Below are 18,565 nucleotides of genomic sequence, written 5' to 3'. Positions count from 1 at the left end.
CTATGTTAGGATTTTGAAAGTTTTTCAGACAGACTAGAAACTGGACACAGAAGTAAACAGGGTTAGTAGACTATAACATACAACAACTCAGACACATTTTCAACAGTAAAAATAAAAAAAATAAAAAACCCTGAAAGTATTTGAGCAGCATTAACATCCAAAGCTTTAGAGTCTGCTCATCATGTTCTCATTCTTTAGAACAGATGGCTTAACAGTTTAGCTTTTTTTTTTTTTTACACAAGACAAATGAGAAAATGCCTTTTACTCTGACCCATGTGTTGTCCATATTATGAACATCATTTATTCCGTTAGTATACACAAGTGCTGAGCATTTTCTATAAAAAAGGAAGAAAAACTTTCCTGCCCTTGAACTTTCATGATGTTCTTAATTTCTCTATAACACTACAAATTATACAAAGAGCAAGATGCTTTACACAGCATAGAACTAACCAATTTTACTATAGTGCTGAAAGTAACCACACACTGCTATGAATTTCCTTTGCGTATGAATTGTTTCCCTGACTGTCTATTTGACTGAGAAGGATTTAGAATTATGTAAAAACCCTACAGTACGCTCACATTCCATAATAAACATAGAGAAGCAAATTCTGCATGGAAAATCCAAACTAAAATCTCTGAGTGCCACAGCAGCAATTTGTAGCCAATGTTGCTGAAGAAATGACTTGGTACGAATTAGTGGACACCACTCAAATGCACCAGGAAGCAAAAAAGTGTACATTTCAATCACACAAAAGCAATTAGCACACTTTCCCATAGTCATACTATAATACAAGGACTTACAATAACAACAAAAAAATCCCATAGGAACTGGCAATCCACTCACAAATTACTTGGCACAAGGTCACGCAGCAGAGGAGAGCCAACCTGACTGAAATAAAAGACTAATTTCCTTTTAGCATTACTAAGTCTGGAAATACTAGAAACTGATGCCTCAGAGATGAATTGGAAGAACAGGACTCCGGAATTAAGCAACCCTTAGAAACTCAAATAACCCAGATCCCCTATTGTTTTGTAAAAGGTGCAGCTGATCTAAAAAAAAACACAGAAGATAATCTGACACAATACAACAGCACCCCAGCACTGACACTACCAAAACTGCACTGTGGTGGATAAACATGAACAGGATTGGTAGCAGGAATTGTGTCAAACAGTCTAAAAGTGTGCTCAAGAATGCAATCCAGACCAGGAACAGAGTTCCCACAGTGGAGACAATAATTGAGGCAAATTCAAACCTAAACATTAGAAAGGTTTCTCTGAAAACTACACCCAGGGGGAAAAAAAGAAAAAAAAAAAGTGGAAAGGCTTCATATATTAACCCTATCTGATCACTTTCTCTAACAAGTTAATATAGTCATAAAAGCTGGCTACTGTCAAGTACATCCAGGGACATAGCCCAAAGTCAATGCTAAAGACTGATAGGGCACTTTGAATTCATTAAAATCAAAGTTGTCTCTCCTCTGAAGAGTGCTGAATGCAGTTCACGACCTGATGTATATATTTTAGAAACTTGTTAACCACGAGAAAAGACGTATATAAAATAAATAGAATGGCTTCCTTAAACTGTCAGTCTTGGGGATTTTTTTTTTAATATAACATATTCCCATAAAGATTTATATTCTGGCCTTTGTTGCCCCAGATCCTTGTCTCTTACCCTTTATGCTGGAAAAGGAAATTGTACATTAACGTAAATTGCTACTCCTGATACTTTTTTTCTCTTGACTGATGGTTTTCTATTACAGGCTTACAAGAATTCAGGCTGGAAAGAAACCCAAGCATCTTGATTGAAAGGATTTGATACATTCTTTTCAAATTCATACTACCTAAATCACAGCAGGATGACTTGTAATCAAAGTTTTTCAAAAAGAACATAAATTTTGGGAAAAGGAAAAGGCCATTCAGCCCTTTGCAAGTCATCTTGGTTAACACAGTTCCTCCAGAATAGTATCTCCCTTCTTCTTTAATGACCTCAGTGCCTCCAATTCTAAACTTGGCTCAGTAGGCTATTGAAAAATTGTATTTCTCTTTGAGTGAAAAGTAATTCCTTGTGTTGGTTCTGAATTTCATTTTTTCAGTCACTTCCATTTGTGCTTTCCCGTTCAGTCTTTTATACTCAGCCAAACAGTGAGTCAAGTGTTATTGAATAAGGTTTTCCACCCTGTATTTCTCAGAGTAGATGAGTTTGTAATTCTCTCTCTCTCTCAATTTTCATGATGAAAAAAAAAAAATGAACTGAGCTGTGATTAGGTGCAGACATTTACAATACTGTATACTTCAAACAAGACTTCCCTTCTGCTTCTTTCCTATAGGATGTTTTTTCATCTAGTCTTTTAAAACATTGGTAGTCAATTTTTTTTGTTGTTGTCTTTTTCATTTAAGCTTAATTGACTCTGCTTTTCTGCACCCAATCTGACAGACGCACTGCAGTAACACACTAGCCTCCAAAGATTTTTGTCTTAAAGTAATAGAACTATAGCAATATTCTCTATGTATTTCTAATCTCTCTCTCTCAATTGTGACAAGGAAATACATTTTAACCCTACTGTCTGAAGCACAGTTCAGCTGAAAGACATGAACCACTACCAGCTCCAGCAGCGTTACAGCAAGACTTGCCCTTCAGTGTTTTCACACAGTGGCCTCCTGGAGACACGCAACACATACCCTTCGCATCCTGTCCTGTGAACGCTTCTTTGGTGTGCTGCAACTCAGCCATTTCAGTGCTGTATACACTTGTATACCTCATACACACAATCCAACCTCACTGACTGCTACCATGCTCAGTTTTCCCTATGGTGTGGTCTCCAAAGGCAACACAGAACAGACAACTGAAATCACTAATGCCACAAAAAAGGGGATAGTTAGACATTCAATTTTGATGTTCTAAACATTTTTAAAATATAACCTTTAAGAATACCCTCTTTTGTATTCACTATCTGAATAACCTCACTTTGTTTAGGCTTTTATGCTGATGGTTTAAAAATCAGGTAAAACATCAAATTTATTATGGACTCATAAATCCATTTTAGATTAAAAAAAAACAAACTGAGGTGCACAGTCTGACTTAACTTTATAGAAAAAAAATTAATAGGTCAGATTAAATCATCTCCAAAGTCATTCTGTGTAGATTTTACTTTTATTTTATTGTTCTGGGGAATGCTGTAGCTTCCAGTTTCACCAAGGTCATCTTTCATCCAACAAACTTAATATAATTAGTATCAATTCTGTATTTTGTGAGGCTCATACTGGAAGTTATTAACTGTGTTTCAAGTGGAGTGTCAGAGAAAGCAAGGGCAGAGAGAGTAATCTTTTCAGCTTCAAAGGCACAGTTGATGACTTTAGTTCACTGGTTAGTGAGAACGACGTGCATTTTTTATTAAAGGTGTTAGCAATAAATTTGAAACTAGAAGAATTTCTTCTCTGTTTTTCCTCCCTTTCCTCATTTTTAGACCTTGTCTGCACAGTTTCAGTCTTTTTTTTACATTGCATATGACACTGGAACATTTTCTTTAGTTGCCCTTCCTGTTAACTGCAATGATGCCTAGTTGTATACTTTAGCTTTTAATAGTTAAGCATTTCATTAGTATCCTCACAGCACAGACCATACCAAAACCTGCCTTACACAGTAACTTCAGAACAACAGACCTCATGTTTTGATGGTACTGTCTTGATGTACCCTGTAAATCTCTCTATAAGAAAAAAAAAAAAAAGTACATCTAAAACTGTTAGCCGTGTGCTTTGCTATAAATAGAGAAACAAACACATTCAACAGAAACTAATCTTTCTCCCTGTTAAAAGGAATGTACTATACTTCCCTTAAAATTCATCACTGAAGATATGCTTGAAAGCATAGATGCCTTTACAACAAACCAAATCAAACAGTTTTAATAAGCTCCTAACAATCACAAAGACAATTCTTACAAACAAATTTTGATGACCTATTCTCTGTTATCAAAAGTGACAGGACCCGCAGGAACGGTGTAAAGCTGAGGCAGGGGAAGTTTAGGCTGGACATCAGGAAGAGGTTCTTCACCGAGAGGGTGGTCGTACACTGGAACAGGCTCCCCAGTGAAGTAGTCACTGCACCAAGCCTGTCTGAATTTAAGAAGAGATTGGACTGTGCACTTAGTCACATGGTCTAAACTTTTGGGCAGACCTGTGCGGTGCCAGGAGTTGGACTTGATGATCCTTATGGGTCCCTTCCAACTCGGGATATTCTATGATTCTATGATTCTCATTTTGAAGCATATTTGCAGGGTCTTCTCTACAATAAACATTCACTTCTGAGAGGAGAAAATGTATGGAATGAGAAGCCATTTTATTGAAGAAAAGTTTAACAAAAAACAATGTGTGGCTGTTAACCTCACAAAAATTTAACTGAGAAAGAAGTCTCAATTTTATAACAATGTTGGTAGCTAACTGATGAAGAAAAGCACCAAGGAAAATTGTGGATTCTCCAGTTCTTTAGGTCTTAAACTACGAAATGTTCTGGTGGACATTGTTTTACAAAATAAAGGTTTCTGGTCCTCATTATAAATACCAGTGGAATCTATAGAAGAATTTAGGTTGACTGATCTAGTGGCTCCCTCTGGACTTAGCAGATCACAGATCTTAATCTATGAATAACACATGAAAGTGCACATAGTCCCAGTGAAAACTAATGAGCTCCTGTATATGTAGGTTATTACGTACAAGAAAGGATACTATAGTCTGTTCTCCGGTAGAAAAAAAATTCTTCACAAATCTGCTCCAAACCTTGAGACTACCTGTCAACTAGGCAAAATAAAATCATTTAACCAATTTGCAAGCCAAACTGCTTGTAGAACTGTAAATACTTTATGCCAAAAGTCGCTTGAAATCAATGGAGTTCTGCTTCTTAGAGCAGTGGGTATGAGGTAAAAATATCTTTAAAAAAATTGAATTATTTTGGAAGTAACAAGATTACTGGTGTATGAGAAGTCACAAGAACTGCTGGAGTATGAAGTTACCATGAATAATGTATGTTTCCTGCCTCATTTACATCTGACTACTGAAAATGCCTACACATTCATAAAATGTAGGAAGTGTGACTGAGATCAACTCTCAGAGCTCAGATAGAAATGGTCAGTATAGTTGCAGTTTTCGGTATACGTGGTCTTCAACATTATGCTTTATGCTGACACTGATGCCTTCAGCCCTTTCCACATAGCTTTGTGTGTGCCTCCTTGCTACACAGGGAGGCTGGGCAGAAGCAGTGCCAAGCCCCTGCTGTTGGTGGCACCTGAGGTGAAGTCTCAGGATGAATTCTGAGCCAAGGATTCTCTTTACAGAGAGTGAGCATGCTTCCAACACAAGAGACTCTTAATCTGGAAATTCTCTAGCACTGTTAGCTTACAATAGAGACTATTAGACTGCATAATTCATATGCAGTAGGAAAAAAAAAAACAGCGTGATCAGAGCTCAGGTTGGGAATGTTTGAATTTCTGTCGCATTGCTGAAGCCTCTTAGGAGCTCAGCTATATAATGGAATCTTTATCAGACCATCAACCAATTGTGATACTTATCTGTACACTATTGCATTTTGGGTTAAGTGATAATCCATCAAGGCTGGAAATCGCTGTGTACTTTTTAAGTTGCATACTTCATTACTGCAAGCTGACAGCTGGATGGATTTGTTAGCACTAGAAATATTTGTTCCAGACACAAAGAGCAGGTTCCTAATATAAAATATTGTGATATTTCCTTTCCCTCATGTCTTCACTGTGCCTGTTTGTAATTTACATTTCATGTTTATAATGTTCATTTACGTGGCAAAGTATTAACAGTATGAAATCTATCTTTATTTGTGCTGGAATGCAACGGGCTCATTTCACGAATAATATGACCAAATAACATGGCAATAACCTTCATCTTTTATCATGATAACTGTTAAGCAGAGAAAACTACAATTTTCTAAATTCCAGATATTTTTGCTTTAGCTTGTGTAAGACATAAAAATGGAAAAAAAAACAAAACAAAACAGAACAAATATATTTCATGGCAATCAAGGTAACTAGTATGATGTGGATCATGTTGCCAGAATTTTCATTTGTGGCTAGACTGCTTTAGTGCAGTGCACGTTGACTAAAAGATTACTCTTCAGTTGATATTACAGCTGTAAAGCCTCTTTTAACATTATTTGAGAACAGGGAACTCCACACAGAAACTTTGCTTTTGCTTTTTGTCTGTTCACAATATAGACATCAGGATATTTCCATTTTTTAGTGTGTAGTGATAATGGAGGTTCACGTTTAGTTTCATACTGCATGAAAAGGTCCTTCATAATTACATATTTTACATAATTACATAATTACAAATGAAGGCTACTCACTACCCCATTGTCCTGTCTTCTGTTAACCATAAGAAGATATCTTCTGTGGATGCAATATCCAAAATTCCTAACATTTCTCTAAAAAGAAAAATTATTTTCGTGTCATTTTTGTACAGCCACTGGCTTGAAGCTAATGTGCTTGTTCTAAAATCACCACACATATGAGCATGTACTGTTTTGTCATGATTCTAATTCTCGGTGGATATACTTCGAAATCTATAGGAATCTAACCAGCAAAGATTTTTTTTTATTTATTTTTTTTAAATGATTGGTTGGTACAGGGAGATACCTTGTACCATGAGGCTAACATGTAACAGGAACACCTGAGGACTCATGATTTTCATTTTATTGCATATATCAAATCTGTGTACATGATCGACTGCACTAACATTCTCAAAAGCCACTTTTATGGTATTAGAAGAAGGCTTTTACTGGCTGCATATCTATCAAACCTAAAAAACAGAGTATTTTGAGTTAGAACAGGTGCTACAATCGCCTTTGTTGATCCTAATTTTGTGACCCTTGAGAATTCACAGTATTAATTGTAACACTAGGCTTGGCCAGCAGGATAAAAGACTAATTAAATGTTGTTTAGGCAAGGGAACAATTAATCTGTGTCCCTTAAAATTAGCACTGTGGACTACTAGCCTGTTGAAAATATACTTTAGAAGCTTTAAAAATTGCAAGTCCTGTTCAATTCACGAGGACCCAGAGAAGGCACAGACACATGAGAACTGCACAGGTACATTAGATTATTTTCTTGATAAAAAACTGGCAGAATAGAATTAAGCATAAGCATTATAGAGATATTTTTCTTGTACCTATTTTAATCTATTGCTTTTCTCTCTTCCCAGAAACTCTAGAAACTAGCAAGAGTCACACAACTGAAACAGCAAGTGAAACCAAGTGAGCTGCATATACTGAAGGAGTTGGGAGAAACACTTGGGGATCTATGAAGAAACAGACAACTAGCAAGAACTCACCTTCCTTGCTCATGTTGGGCAAAAGTATCTTGGATTTCCCAGCATATAGGACAGTTCTTGTGTGTCCATCAAGTACCACAGAAGAGACGAGCACAGGAGTGCCTAATCTTTTTTTTTTTCTTCTTGGTTCTAATTTCCTCATACTTTCATAAGCATCAGGTTTGAATCTCACTACAAAAGGCATATTTTGATATAATATGTTCAACTGTTTGATCCTTGTATTGGGTTTATGTGTCAAGGTTTTGGCAGCAGAGGTGCTGCAGGGGTGGCCTCTGTGAGCAGAGCCCAGCAGCTACCCCATATCAGACCAGAGCCAGCTCCAGCTGGCTCCAAAAGGGACCCGCTGGTGGGCAGGGCTGAGCCTGTGAGCAACACTAGGTTGGCCTCTGGGAGAGTGGATTTAAGGAAGTTAAAAACAAAACAACAACAACAACAACAAAAAAACCACTGCTGCATGACAGCAGCTGGGAGAGAGGATGGAGAAATGTGAGAGAAGCAGCCCTGCAGCCCCCAAGGTCAGTGCAGCAGGAGGGCAGGAGGTGCTCCAGGCACGCAGCAGCAGTTCCCCTGCGGCCTGTGGAGAGGCCCCTGGTGGAGCAGGCTGTCCCCCTGCAGCCCATGGGTCCCACATGGAGCAGATCTTCACGCTGCAGCCCGTGGAGGAGCCCCCAGTGGAGCAGACTCTAGGCCCATGGAAAGGAGCCCACACAAGAGCAGGTGATCTGGTGGGAGCTGCTGCCTGTAGGGGAGCCATGTTGGAGGAGTATGAATGGACCCATATTGGAGCAGCTCTTGAAGAGCTGCTGCCTGTGGGAAGCCCATGTATGATCAGTTTGGGAAGGACAGCATCCCATGGGAGGGACCCCACGTGGAGCAGGGGCAGTGAGTGACTGTGAAGGAGCAGCAGAGATGAACTGTCATTGACTGACCACAACCCTAATTCTCTGTTCCCCTGTGCCTCCTGGGGAGAAGAGGTAGGAGAGGTAGATGGGGAGGAAGGTGTTTTTAGTTTGCTTTTGGTTTCTCACTGGTCTAGTCTGTTACTAGCAATAGGCAATAAATTACATTGCTCTACCTATGCTGAGCCTGCTTTGCCCATGACAGTAATTGGTGAAGGATCTCCCTGTCCATATCTCAACCTGTGAGCCTTTTTTCATCATATTTTCTCCCCCTGTTCTTTTGAGGAGGAGGAGTGAAAGAGCAGTGTGTGATTGAGTTCAGCTAACCGTTAGTGTGAAATGAACATAATCCTAAACCAACTTCTCTTAAATTTTGTCCTCTTGCTCTCTAGGTACATTGGATACCTGCTTTGGGGTTCTCCAGGTTTGTCATCCCTGTTGCACAGAAGCATAGGATTTTGCCTAGATGACAAATGCCTGCTGATGAAAAGCAATTAAAAGGATGCAGACAGTGTTATACTCCTGCATCTCCCATCTGCACCTGTTAGCTAGTAGTGGACCTCAGGAGACTGGGTACCATTTCTGTCCCTAGTCTCCTCTACTTTGCCCATAATAGTGCAAAGGAATGGAAGGGCACTTTCTGTTCCTGGTCACTCTATCATCTGGTTGGAGATGCTCGTTTGGAAAGGTTTCCCAGCTACTGCTCACCTGTAGCTTGATGTTTTTTCTGGGTAATAGATATGAGTTCTGACCAGAGAAAGCTCTGAAAGTTTCAAGACTTAGGTAGAGAGGCCTGTAAAAATAGATTTGGACTTTCATCGTGGTCTAACTTAGGTTTACCATGCTTTACTAGCACACCTTTTAAACGGTTGGGCAACAAGCAAAATGAAAAATAAAAATAACGAATGAAGTCATTATAATATCAAGAGATAACAGTTCTTGCAAGAGGGAAGCTAAAGACTTACTTGAATGTCTGATGGGGAAGAAGTCTATAGTCTTGCTTTGAATCTCATTTTTTTTTTGGTCTACTGGGAAGTCTAGAAGTTGTATAAGTTAGTAAAAGATTATTATAAGAGAAGGGAAGATGAGAAGGAAGAAATAAAAAACTGGAAAGTTGTAATTTGCTTATCTGGTTTGAGTGAAAACAGACAAAATTAATTTTTATGCTACTGCTACAGCTATAAAGTAGTATATAAAACAACTAGCTTTTAGCATGCTGTCATAAAATACTGCTTTTAACATTAGACAACAATCATTTTATTATCAGAGCTGAATGCAAGTAAGTATAAGCAACTATACTTGTTATAACTCCATCCTTGTTTCCCTTGTCCCTCACATATTCTGAATCTTTTCCTGACTTTGTTGTTTCTCTCTCTATCAGTATCTCAAAGTACCAAGTGACCTTAATCAGATGACACAAAAGAAAAATGAAGTCACAAGCAAAAAACTGGTAATGCTTAACATTCTTTTGATATGAACTGAACTGAGAAATATAAGTATTGCCCAAATAATTTCTGTATTTTAACTACCTATAATCAGATAGCTCTTTATTTTTTTCTCATGTAAATTCCAAAAATGGAACAAAAAGAAGGTAATTGTTGAAACGTATGCTATTAAGTGGAAATATTCATACTTTGAATTTATAATAGTTTATCAAAATGATCATACCTTCAAATCCTTCCTTAATCCATTGTAAAGTCTTCTAAATTTAGTTCTCTGTATCTCTTCTAAGAAATCTTTCCTTTACCCCAGAGCCCAAAACAATAAAATCAAAGAAAATTATAATAGAGCAGAGATTTAACTCTTTTTTTTTTTTTTAATTTATATATGAATGTATGTATTCATTCACTATCTGGACACCCTGACTGTTAAACAAACTCTTGGACTTTGTAGTGCAGCTGCCTGGGAGCAACCTCATATCTCTGTTATGTGCAATGACTTTTGGAGATGTTTTTAGGCATTGCTATATAAAGCTGTGAACATTCTGGCACAGTCATTATACAAGTGAGTCAGCTGAGACTGACTCAGCCAGATACATGCAATAGAACTGAATTGATCTATCTTTTGACTTTGGGATGCTCTTGCAATGTTACTTTTATACCTATTTGGGTGTGGGTCATGGTGATAGGGAGTTGTGAGATTTCAGTCTTCAATAAAAAGAAGTCAGAATTACCTAGTTTCATAATGTCTTTTTTTTTTTTTTTTTTCGATTGCTGTGAAATGGTTTAAAATGAAAAACAAACAAACAAACAAAAACTTGGGGGAAGGATTAACACAATGCCAACCTAGAGAGGGTTTTGTGTACATTTGTGTGTTTAAAGACTGCGAGCACAAGCTTTTCTCCTCTGCGAATCCAGAAACATGAAGAGTTGTTCTGAGTTGAGGTGACTTTTCCTACACTAATTACCAGTCTCTCTTCACCTATAGGACTCTGAAGGAGGACCATCTGAATTAACTTTATACTAACAAAGGATTTCCCCAAGAGAGGGATCCCTCTTTCCACTACAGGGGGCAAATCCACAGTCTTCTTGTGCCTCTTCCCAGTTATAAAAAGGGAACAATAGTATGGATCTATGCACAGCTTTCACAGATAATGTTACATAAACCTGATAGAAGGGAAACTACTCATACAGTGTATAATTATTCCTTCCTTAGTCCCCTAGAATCTTTTCTTGTGATACATTTTATTCTCATTTAGTCGTACATTCCTTTGCATGGTTATTAGGCTTTAAGATACCCTTGACAAATATATAAAAAACAATACTTTTCTCTGACATCAAATTGTGTTTAGACTTCTGAGTTAGTTGGTAATGTACCAGTAAAAGAATAATTAATTCCTGAAGGACTGAGTACAAAATCAAGCATATGTTTGTCTGAGAAAGTGAGACGTTTAACAAAAGAGGATGTTTATGAATTACCATGTTATTATTCAACTGGGTCAGTAGCTTTTTCTCATGCTGTTTACTAAACTCCATGCAGATTAAGACAGAGATGGGTCACACTGTTCCAGAAATAACTGATGATTTCATTTTCCCCCCCACCATTAATTCAGGCTTTTAGTAATGAAGAGGTGCAGTCAACATAATGTAAAATGCCTTAGATCTACATACTCACTGGGCTCTTTAAACCCTGTATTATATTCCTACAATGGCATTTCCTGTGACTGGATGTGCAGTAACGTATCCTCAAGGTGGACTGTCTTGTAGAATAGAGGAATGTCCTGCAAAATTTACTAGAAGTCATTCAAAAGTATCTATGATAGTACTAGTGAAATGTTCTCAGCAGGAATATTATGTCAGCTATTGGAAATCCATTGGAAAGGTATCTCATATGTTAGAAATCCAGTTCAAAGATACCATTACCTAGTATGTACTACCCTATGATGTGGAGCAAACTTCTGCTTCTTTAAGGCATGATCAAACAAGAACCAATAGACTACAATAAAGAAAAATGCTGCTTCCAACCTACCTGGAAAGCACAATAAATATATATATATATATAAAAAAATTAAATTGGTCTGTAGGATGAAAATATATGAATAGTGTCTCAACTTCGTGACTTTATGTGCCCCTTCAAGTCCGAACTCTTACTGAATAAGAAGCAGAAGTGCCAAAGGAATATATGTTTATATGGTACTTCTTGCTCAGCCAGAAGACGACACTACTGAAAATGTGATCCTCTCCAGATTGGTTCTTATGTAACCTGTATTTCAGCTGTGTAGGTGCTCTGCCAATCTAGACAAGGTTCAGTCTAGCATTTCAGGATGAAGAGAAATGGCAGAACACAGCCCTCATAACATTCACTATAGGTTTATGAACATTATTTGTTTATGAGTCCAAGACAGATAGGGGAGGAAGAGACCTAAGGAGAGCATTTTGTCCATTTCCCTCTGCCATGGCAATCAAACACGTTGAAAGAAAGCAACTCTAATGATGGAAATCGTAGAACTTTGATAGCTACACTGTATCGCTGCTTCCTGTACATTTAGAAAGTTTCCCCATTAAATGCTTTTGCCACTAATTCAGTGGATTTATTTTCCCTGTTGAGCTCGAAAAATAACTGCTCATCACAGTCCTATTGACTTTTTTTTGGGGTGGGGGGGGGAAGCAAAACCAAACAAACTGGTGCCTTCAGCTTCCTCACAGATTATATTTTTAAACTTTCTGTTCTTGTTGTTTGGTCTGTCTCTATCTGTGGTCATCTTCCAGTGTAACACCCCTGTTAAAAACAGCACTCCAGTTGCCATCCATTGCTTGGATAAAACACAAATTACTCCTGCTTTACCCTAATCTTTCACGAATAGGATCAATGAATTTCTTTATTTTTGTCTTTCATCTAATGTATTTTTATACCCTTCTGTTGTTTCATTTCTCCTACCTTGCTTGTTGCAGTTAGTTTTGCTTCTTGTTTCTGAATTTATTCCTGTTTTCCTGTGGTTGTCTTACACACTATCACTGTAACTTATACACTGTAGCTTATGCTTATAGTAATCCTCTCTTCTGTTTTCATATTTTTGTGGTTTTTGATTTCTTTAATTGTTAGACAGTACTTCACTAGTCTACTATATGTCCTATTTTTCTCTGCTTTGGTGTAGACTTTTTTTTTTTTTTTTTCAATACAAATTATTCAAGAAACAGCTTTCCACACTTCCTTTGTCCTTTAGATTATCTGGCCAAGAGACTTTATCTACCAGCTCCTTGAGTTTGAAACAGCCTCATCTTCTCAGTCATTTTGCTGCATCCCCTTCTTTTTCCAGAAGAAGTGAGCTCTGATCTTTTAGTGATTGATCACTTCCACACAGATTTCCTTGCTCTTTTACTCTCTCATAAGTAGTATCTCTCTGTTACTGTAGCATCAAACAGCATACTTTCTAACATGTATTAGAGCTGAAGCTTAGAAGAGGGTCCTCTTTCCCAGCTCATCCTCTTAATGCCAGGAATTAGGTAGTGAAAATGAACACTTAAGAGTAATGGAAAATGAGGTCCTAACCCACACTTAGGAGGCAACAGAATACCTTAGTAACAGTGGTACACTAAATATACAATCACATCAGAGATATAGGATAGTTACGATCATATAACAACAAGAAGAAAACAATTAAAGACAGCAAATGCCAGCGTGGAACACACCAAGCACTTTGTCCTTCTAGACAAATGCTTCTTCAAGCCCCCCAAAAGCTGGGAAGCTTTTGCTGCTTGACTCAAAATACTTTCTATAAAGGCATGGTCATCCCTACCACTCTGTTCCTTTTCAAAAACATATTCCTCTTGCTACTATTCAACCCTTGGAGCATTAGGCTGTCTTCTACGGTCTCTCCTTTTTTTTTTCTTGAGGAAAGAACTGTTAGAGTATTCTTTTTCTTTTTCCTTTTCGCTAAGATATTTTTTCACACTCTAATATTAAAGCTTAAAAATGTAATTTCAGGTTTGATGTCAGTTTATTATATGAAGGCCACAATATTAAAATACCAACACCCTATGGAGGAAGAAGCTGGGTGATCTGATACCATCACAATCTTTATACAATGGACTTGCATTTAGCTCAACTTATTCTTGCAAGTTAGGCAGGTCACTACAACTGATTCTTTGCAGTACTTCCAGAAAGAAAAGATTTCATAACTGTCTCAACTTTCTTGGGATAATTGTAACTCATCATATGAATATTGTGCTGTGATAACTCAGTATTATTTACTCTCTCCTTGTACAACAAAAGCCATCAACAGACCACATAGGAACCTTCTCCCATTTTATACACTGTGAGAGATTACTAACTATTCCTTACCTAGATGATGATTATCTGTGAAACCTTGCAGACACACGTGCACTATTGATTGGTCATTGGTCATTGAATATGACGGTAAAATTAAGCTTTATATTTTGCTCATAACAAAGAAAAGCAGTACTAGAAACACACACACAAAAAACAACAACAAACAAACAAAAAACCACCTACAACAATTCTAGCAGATCAGTGGAGAGAAATTTCAGCTCATTTACTGTAGTTACAGTAAGATAAAGACACCCCTAAGTTAGGAATATCTTAAATTATAAAAGACTAACAAGACTAAAATGTGATGCCTCTTTGTTACCAAGCAGGATTGCATCAACAGTAATTCCAATGCCAAGACACTTATCTTGTTTTAAACATTAGCACCCAAAATAACCAGTCTTAAAAGGTCATGTTTATTTAAAAATAGCTTGCTTGCATTTTACATTAAAGTTAATTTACTAACCTTAAAAAAATTAAATGCAAATGTATACAAATAATTTAAGCATCCTGTCAAAGTTCACATACATACCGCTAGAGCAATGAAAATATTCAAGGTCATATGAAATCTTTCTTAACCATGTACCATCATGTGGATTATTCTGTTAAATGTATATTGAACTCAAATGTTTGAACTCTCTCTTTAGCAATTTCTATCCTTTAAAAAAAAAAGAAAATCAAGCCTATAATTTCCTATTTATTACGTGTTTTTCAGGCCATAACAAAGAAGCATACTGTACCTCTGGTGCTGTTGGCTGTTGCCGATGTGGTTGTGCTGGTTGTTAAGGCTACAGTGGTTGTGACTGTTGCAGTGGTAAGGGAGGGGATGACAGTAGTGGGAAGCAAAGTGTTGAAAACATCTGGTGAGTGGAAAAAAAATATAAAATAAAATCATATCATGCAAACAAAGGAGAACCATAATAGTGGTTTAATTTGTAAATACAAGTATGTCAAAAATGACTAAATTAAAACATGATTAACATAAATTATTACCGGTACAACAGCGTACCTTTAAATTCTTGACATTATATCACTCTCAAATTTTATAGTCAATCTGCTAGCATACAGAATTTAAAACACTGTTAAAATGACTGAGTTTCCACAGATCTGGAGAGTGAATGTTTAAGTGACAAGAATCCATTTCTTCACTGAGCCATTTTAAATGTCTCATATAGTAGAAACCATATACAGATGAAACATGCTGTGTCAGAGTGGGAGATGATAAAACAACACCATCATGCTAAAATAAACACACACATGTTAACGAGAAATGGCTGTATGTTAAAAACACCCACTTTCAGACAGACTCAATGGAAGGAAAAAGGGGAGAAAATGCTACTAACTATAAGAGGTGCTTTTTCCGGATTGCTTTTCTTCTTCCCACACACTTGTTTAAGACACAGTTGTCTGCTAAGATCCAGAGCAGAGTATATTTCAAAATCTTTACCCTAATTAGCAAGCAAAGTCATCTTGCAATCATCCTTAACACTTACAGGTTATCATTAATATACAACTTAGAACTGAAAAATCAGAAAGGCCAATAATATTATTGTTAGTAAATATAAAAATCAGAAAAGATGCAAAGCCCTGATGAAGAGTATGTTACAAAACCCTTCAGCTTCTTATCAAGTGCAGGTATGCCAAGCTTAGGCAGCTGCCACTTCCTTGCAGAGGAACCAACAATCTCTGTTGCAAAACATTCCAGTACAGAGCAGAACATAACCAGATGTACAGATTGAAAATACTTTGATTACACTGCCAGAAGCAATAAAGACCAGTATCACTTTGCTTATAAGGTGATTGCAGGTTTTAAAGAACAAACAAACAAAAGCCCTGAAGAGAACTACAGAAAAGCACTTCTGTGAGGAAGTAAAAAGCATCTGACATTTTTCAGATTATTTATACCACAGCTTTAAAAGGAAAGGACTAGTTTCTCATCAGTTTTTGGTGAGTAAGCCATTCCACACTGATTTCAGTAAAAACATTTCTGAAGGGTGCTATTCAATGCAATAAAGGAGCAAAAATCTGACCCATGATCTATCTTCCCTTGCTGTGGAAGGAAATGCAATTGGTCTCTGAGTACCATCAATTCTGACTAAAATCAATGAAAGCTAAAGTAGCTCAGCTGTTTACAATATTGGGCTCAACAGAAGACATTTCAGAGACAGGGCCCTTGAGTTCAGCATGGTATAATTATACTCTTAAGACTTCAAATTAAAATGTTTGCCTTATTTTCATGATGGATGACAGATTACTTTGGCACTTAAAAAGTCTTCTTGTCTGTAAATACCTATGAGTCACCTACAGTGTCCTGTACTCCTCTGGCTTTGATGAACACCAGCACTATTCTCTCCAGAACCTATACCTGTGGGATTTACCACTTTGGAAGCCATCAGAGAATGGCCTGAGATCTCTCTTTCATCTGCTGTACACTGACATTTACATCTGTTTTACAATATAAAATATTCCCAAACCAGAAAAATTAAAGCAGGCTTTTCAAAAAAGCCAGCATAATTACATTAATCATCAGGAAAAAAAATGTAACATTACCTGGATGCAAGTACCACAATAATTAAACAGAACTGAGTTTAACAAGCATTAGAAATACATTAACATGTTAAAAAGATACATGTCATATGTACTGATCTATGCAATTATTTCTCATAAAGGGAAACTCCTTCTTAGATAAGTATCTGATAAAAATGAAATCAAACAGGAAAAAAAAAATCCCTACCTCCTTCATAAGGAGAGCAAAGCCTTGTTTATTAGAAAAGCTTTACAAATCAGTCTTGTACATAAAAACTAATTAACGTGACTTATGGTTCTCTTGGTTATCTTTCTTAAATATGTCATTTACTTAAGTCTATGCAATGGCAAGTCAACTGCAACTGGCAAAGGCAGCTATGGTTTTATGACGGTGTTTTTTGTTCTAAGAGCACATTGTCTACCCAGTGTGCAAAACACTGGCATGAATGAATCACTGGTGAATTTAGAAGCTCATTGTTTTCTGGTTTCTCTTCTGACTGAAGTATTTCCAGCAAGAATTCTTATATTAAAAGAAAGCCCACATAGGAAACTGAGACTGATTAACAAGAACTAGGAGATAAGTGTTTTAATACAGATACGTAGGTTAATCTTTTCTGATCACATCAAGAACAATGAAAACTTAGTCAGAAATTAGCTTCCTTATCAGAGTCACTAACTCTAATGCCAAACATCAACACAGCAGGTTGTCAGAAGCCTCAGAGAAAAACGTGTTCTCAAAGGAAACATAAATACAAGGACTAGGAGTGTCTTTGTTTCTTTCTTACTAGAGTAAGGAGAAATTCACCATGCAAATGACTGTAGTTGGTCTGCTTTGCTCATAGCATTACAATTACTTGCTCTCAATAACTGAAGTACAAGATAAGAACCAGGAATCATCCTGATGAGCCTTTTATCGGCCAATGAAATCTAAATTTACTCTGCATTCTGGGGATGCCTTGGCTCTACATAATAGAATCTTTTCTTTAACGATGTGTGTCATGGGAAGGTATGTGTGAAGTGACAAAACAGCTAACTGCTCTACAGACAACAGGTTTTGGAACTCCTGGACCATATTTCATCCTTAAAACCTATTTTGGCAGCCCAAGTCTAGATACAGATTATAAGTCTGAAATGCACTCAAGTCCCACATTCAAAAGACTTGAATATTTGGGCCCACCAGTCCTACTGAGTTTCTCTGACAGAAAGGCTCTTCAGTTCTTCTAGGCAGATCTACAGGTTCTTGCAAAAACCCTACCAGCCTTGATTATTATTATTTTTTTAATGAAAGAATGCAAATCTTGGACTTCAAAATAAAGAAAAATAAGATGCAGTGCCCCTCATTCTACCCTCATTTATTGGACATGCAGGAGGTAGGTGGGGTTGGTAGCTCCCAAAATCAGACACATTGCAAATATAAACTGATTGATACTGATTGAAGCACAGGCTTCTGTTTAAGGCACATTAATCTCATTCGGTATTCTAAAGAGGGTATGCTGTTACATTTACATGCCAGAAGAGGGAATTATAATTTGACTGTTGCTAGTTCTGTAGGACTTTCTGTCATTGCTTTCACTTCGGGGTACACCTATCAGGAAGTACCTTAATAGCATGGACTTGCAGGTTTCTGCCCAATAAATGTGTGTTGCAGAGATACTTCATTCTATTTTCTGGCCTTGCGGTTTCTGAATCTGGTTGTACAAAACGTTCAGCCAAAAACAAATTTTTGTTTACAACTCCCACACCCCTAAATACTGAAGGTAATTATGATCAAGAGACCATGCAGAGTGGAACTTTTTAATTCAGGTAGCCATACCCAAATCAATGCACCTGACCACTGTTTCCATAATACTGAAGTATTAATCCTTAGCCTCCTGTGAAGCAGGAAAATAGCCATATTTTGCAGATGGGGAACCAAAGAAGATAGAAAAGCCATACTTAGAGATCTAGAAGTCAAGTAATAATTGTCACTGTTAGGTTTCAAGTCTCACTACTAAAATGAACTTCTGGTGGCAGATATTCAGCCAAAA

General features: G+C 37.1%; 1 protein-coding gene across 6 annotated transcripts in view; it reads right to left on the bottom strand.

Annotated features, from left to right (window-relative positions):
- Positions 1-18,565, bottom strand: part of CADM2 (cell adhesion molecule 2) — a 667,772-nt gene that overhangs the window by 34,034 nt on the left and 615,173 nt on the right. For 5 of the 6 annotated variants that reach the window (XM_040566596.1, XM_040566603.1, XM_040566644.1 and 2 more), the window contains one exon: positions 14,753-14,872. The exons of the other annotated variant lie outside the window; for it this stretch is intronic. In XM_040566596.1, coding sequence (XP_040422530.1) covers positions 14,753-14,872 — 120 coding nt within the window. The remainder of the gene's footprint in view (positions 1-14,752; positions 14,873-18,565) is intronic. 6 annotated transcript variants of the gene reach the window in all.

This window comes from Cygnus olor, chromosome 1 (assembly GCF_009769625.2).
Source record: "Cygnus olor isolate bCygOlo1 chromosome 1, bCygOlo1.pri.v2, whole genome shotgun sequence".
In the NCBI taxonomy this organism is placed as follows: domain Eukaryota; kingdom Metazoa; phylum Chordata; class Aves; order Anseriformes; family Anatidae; genus Cygnus; species Cygnus olor.
This window is presented reverse-complemented; position numbering and strand designations above follow the sequence as displayed.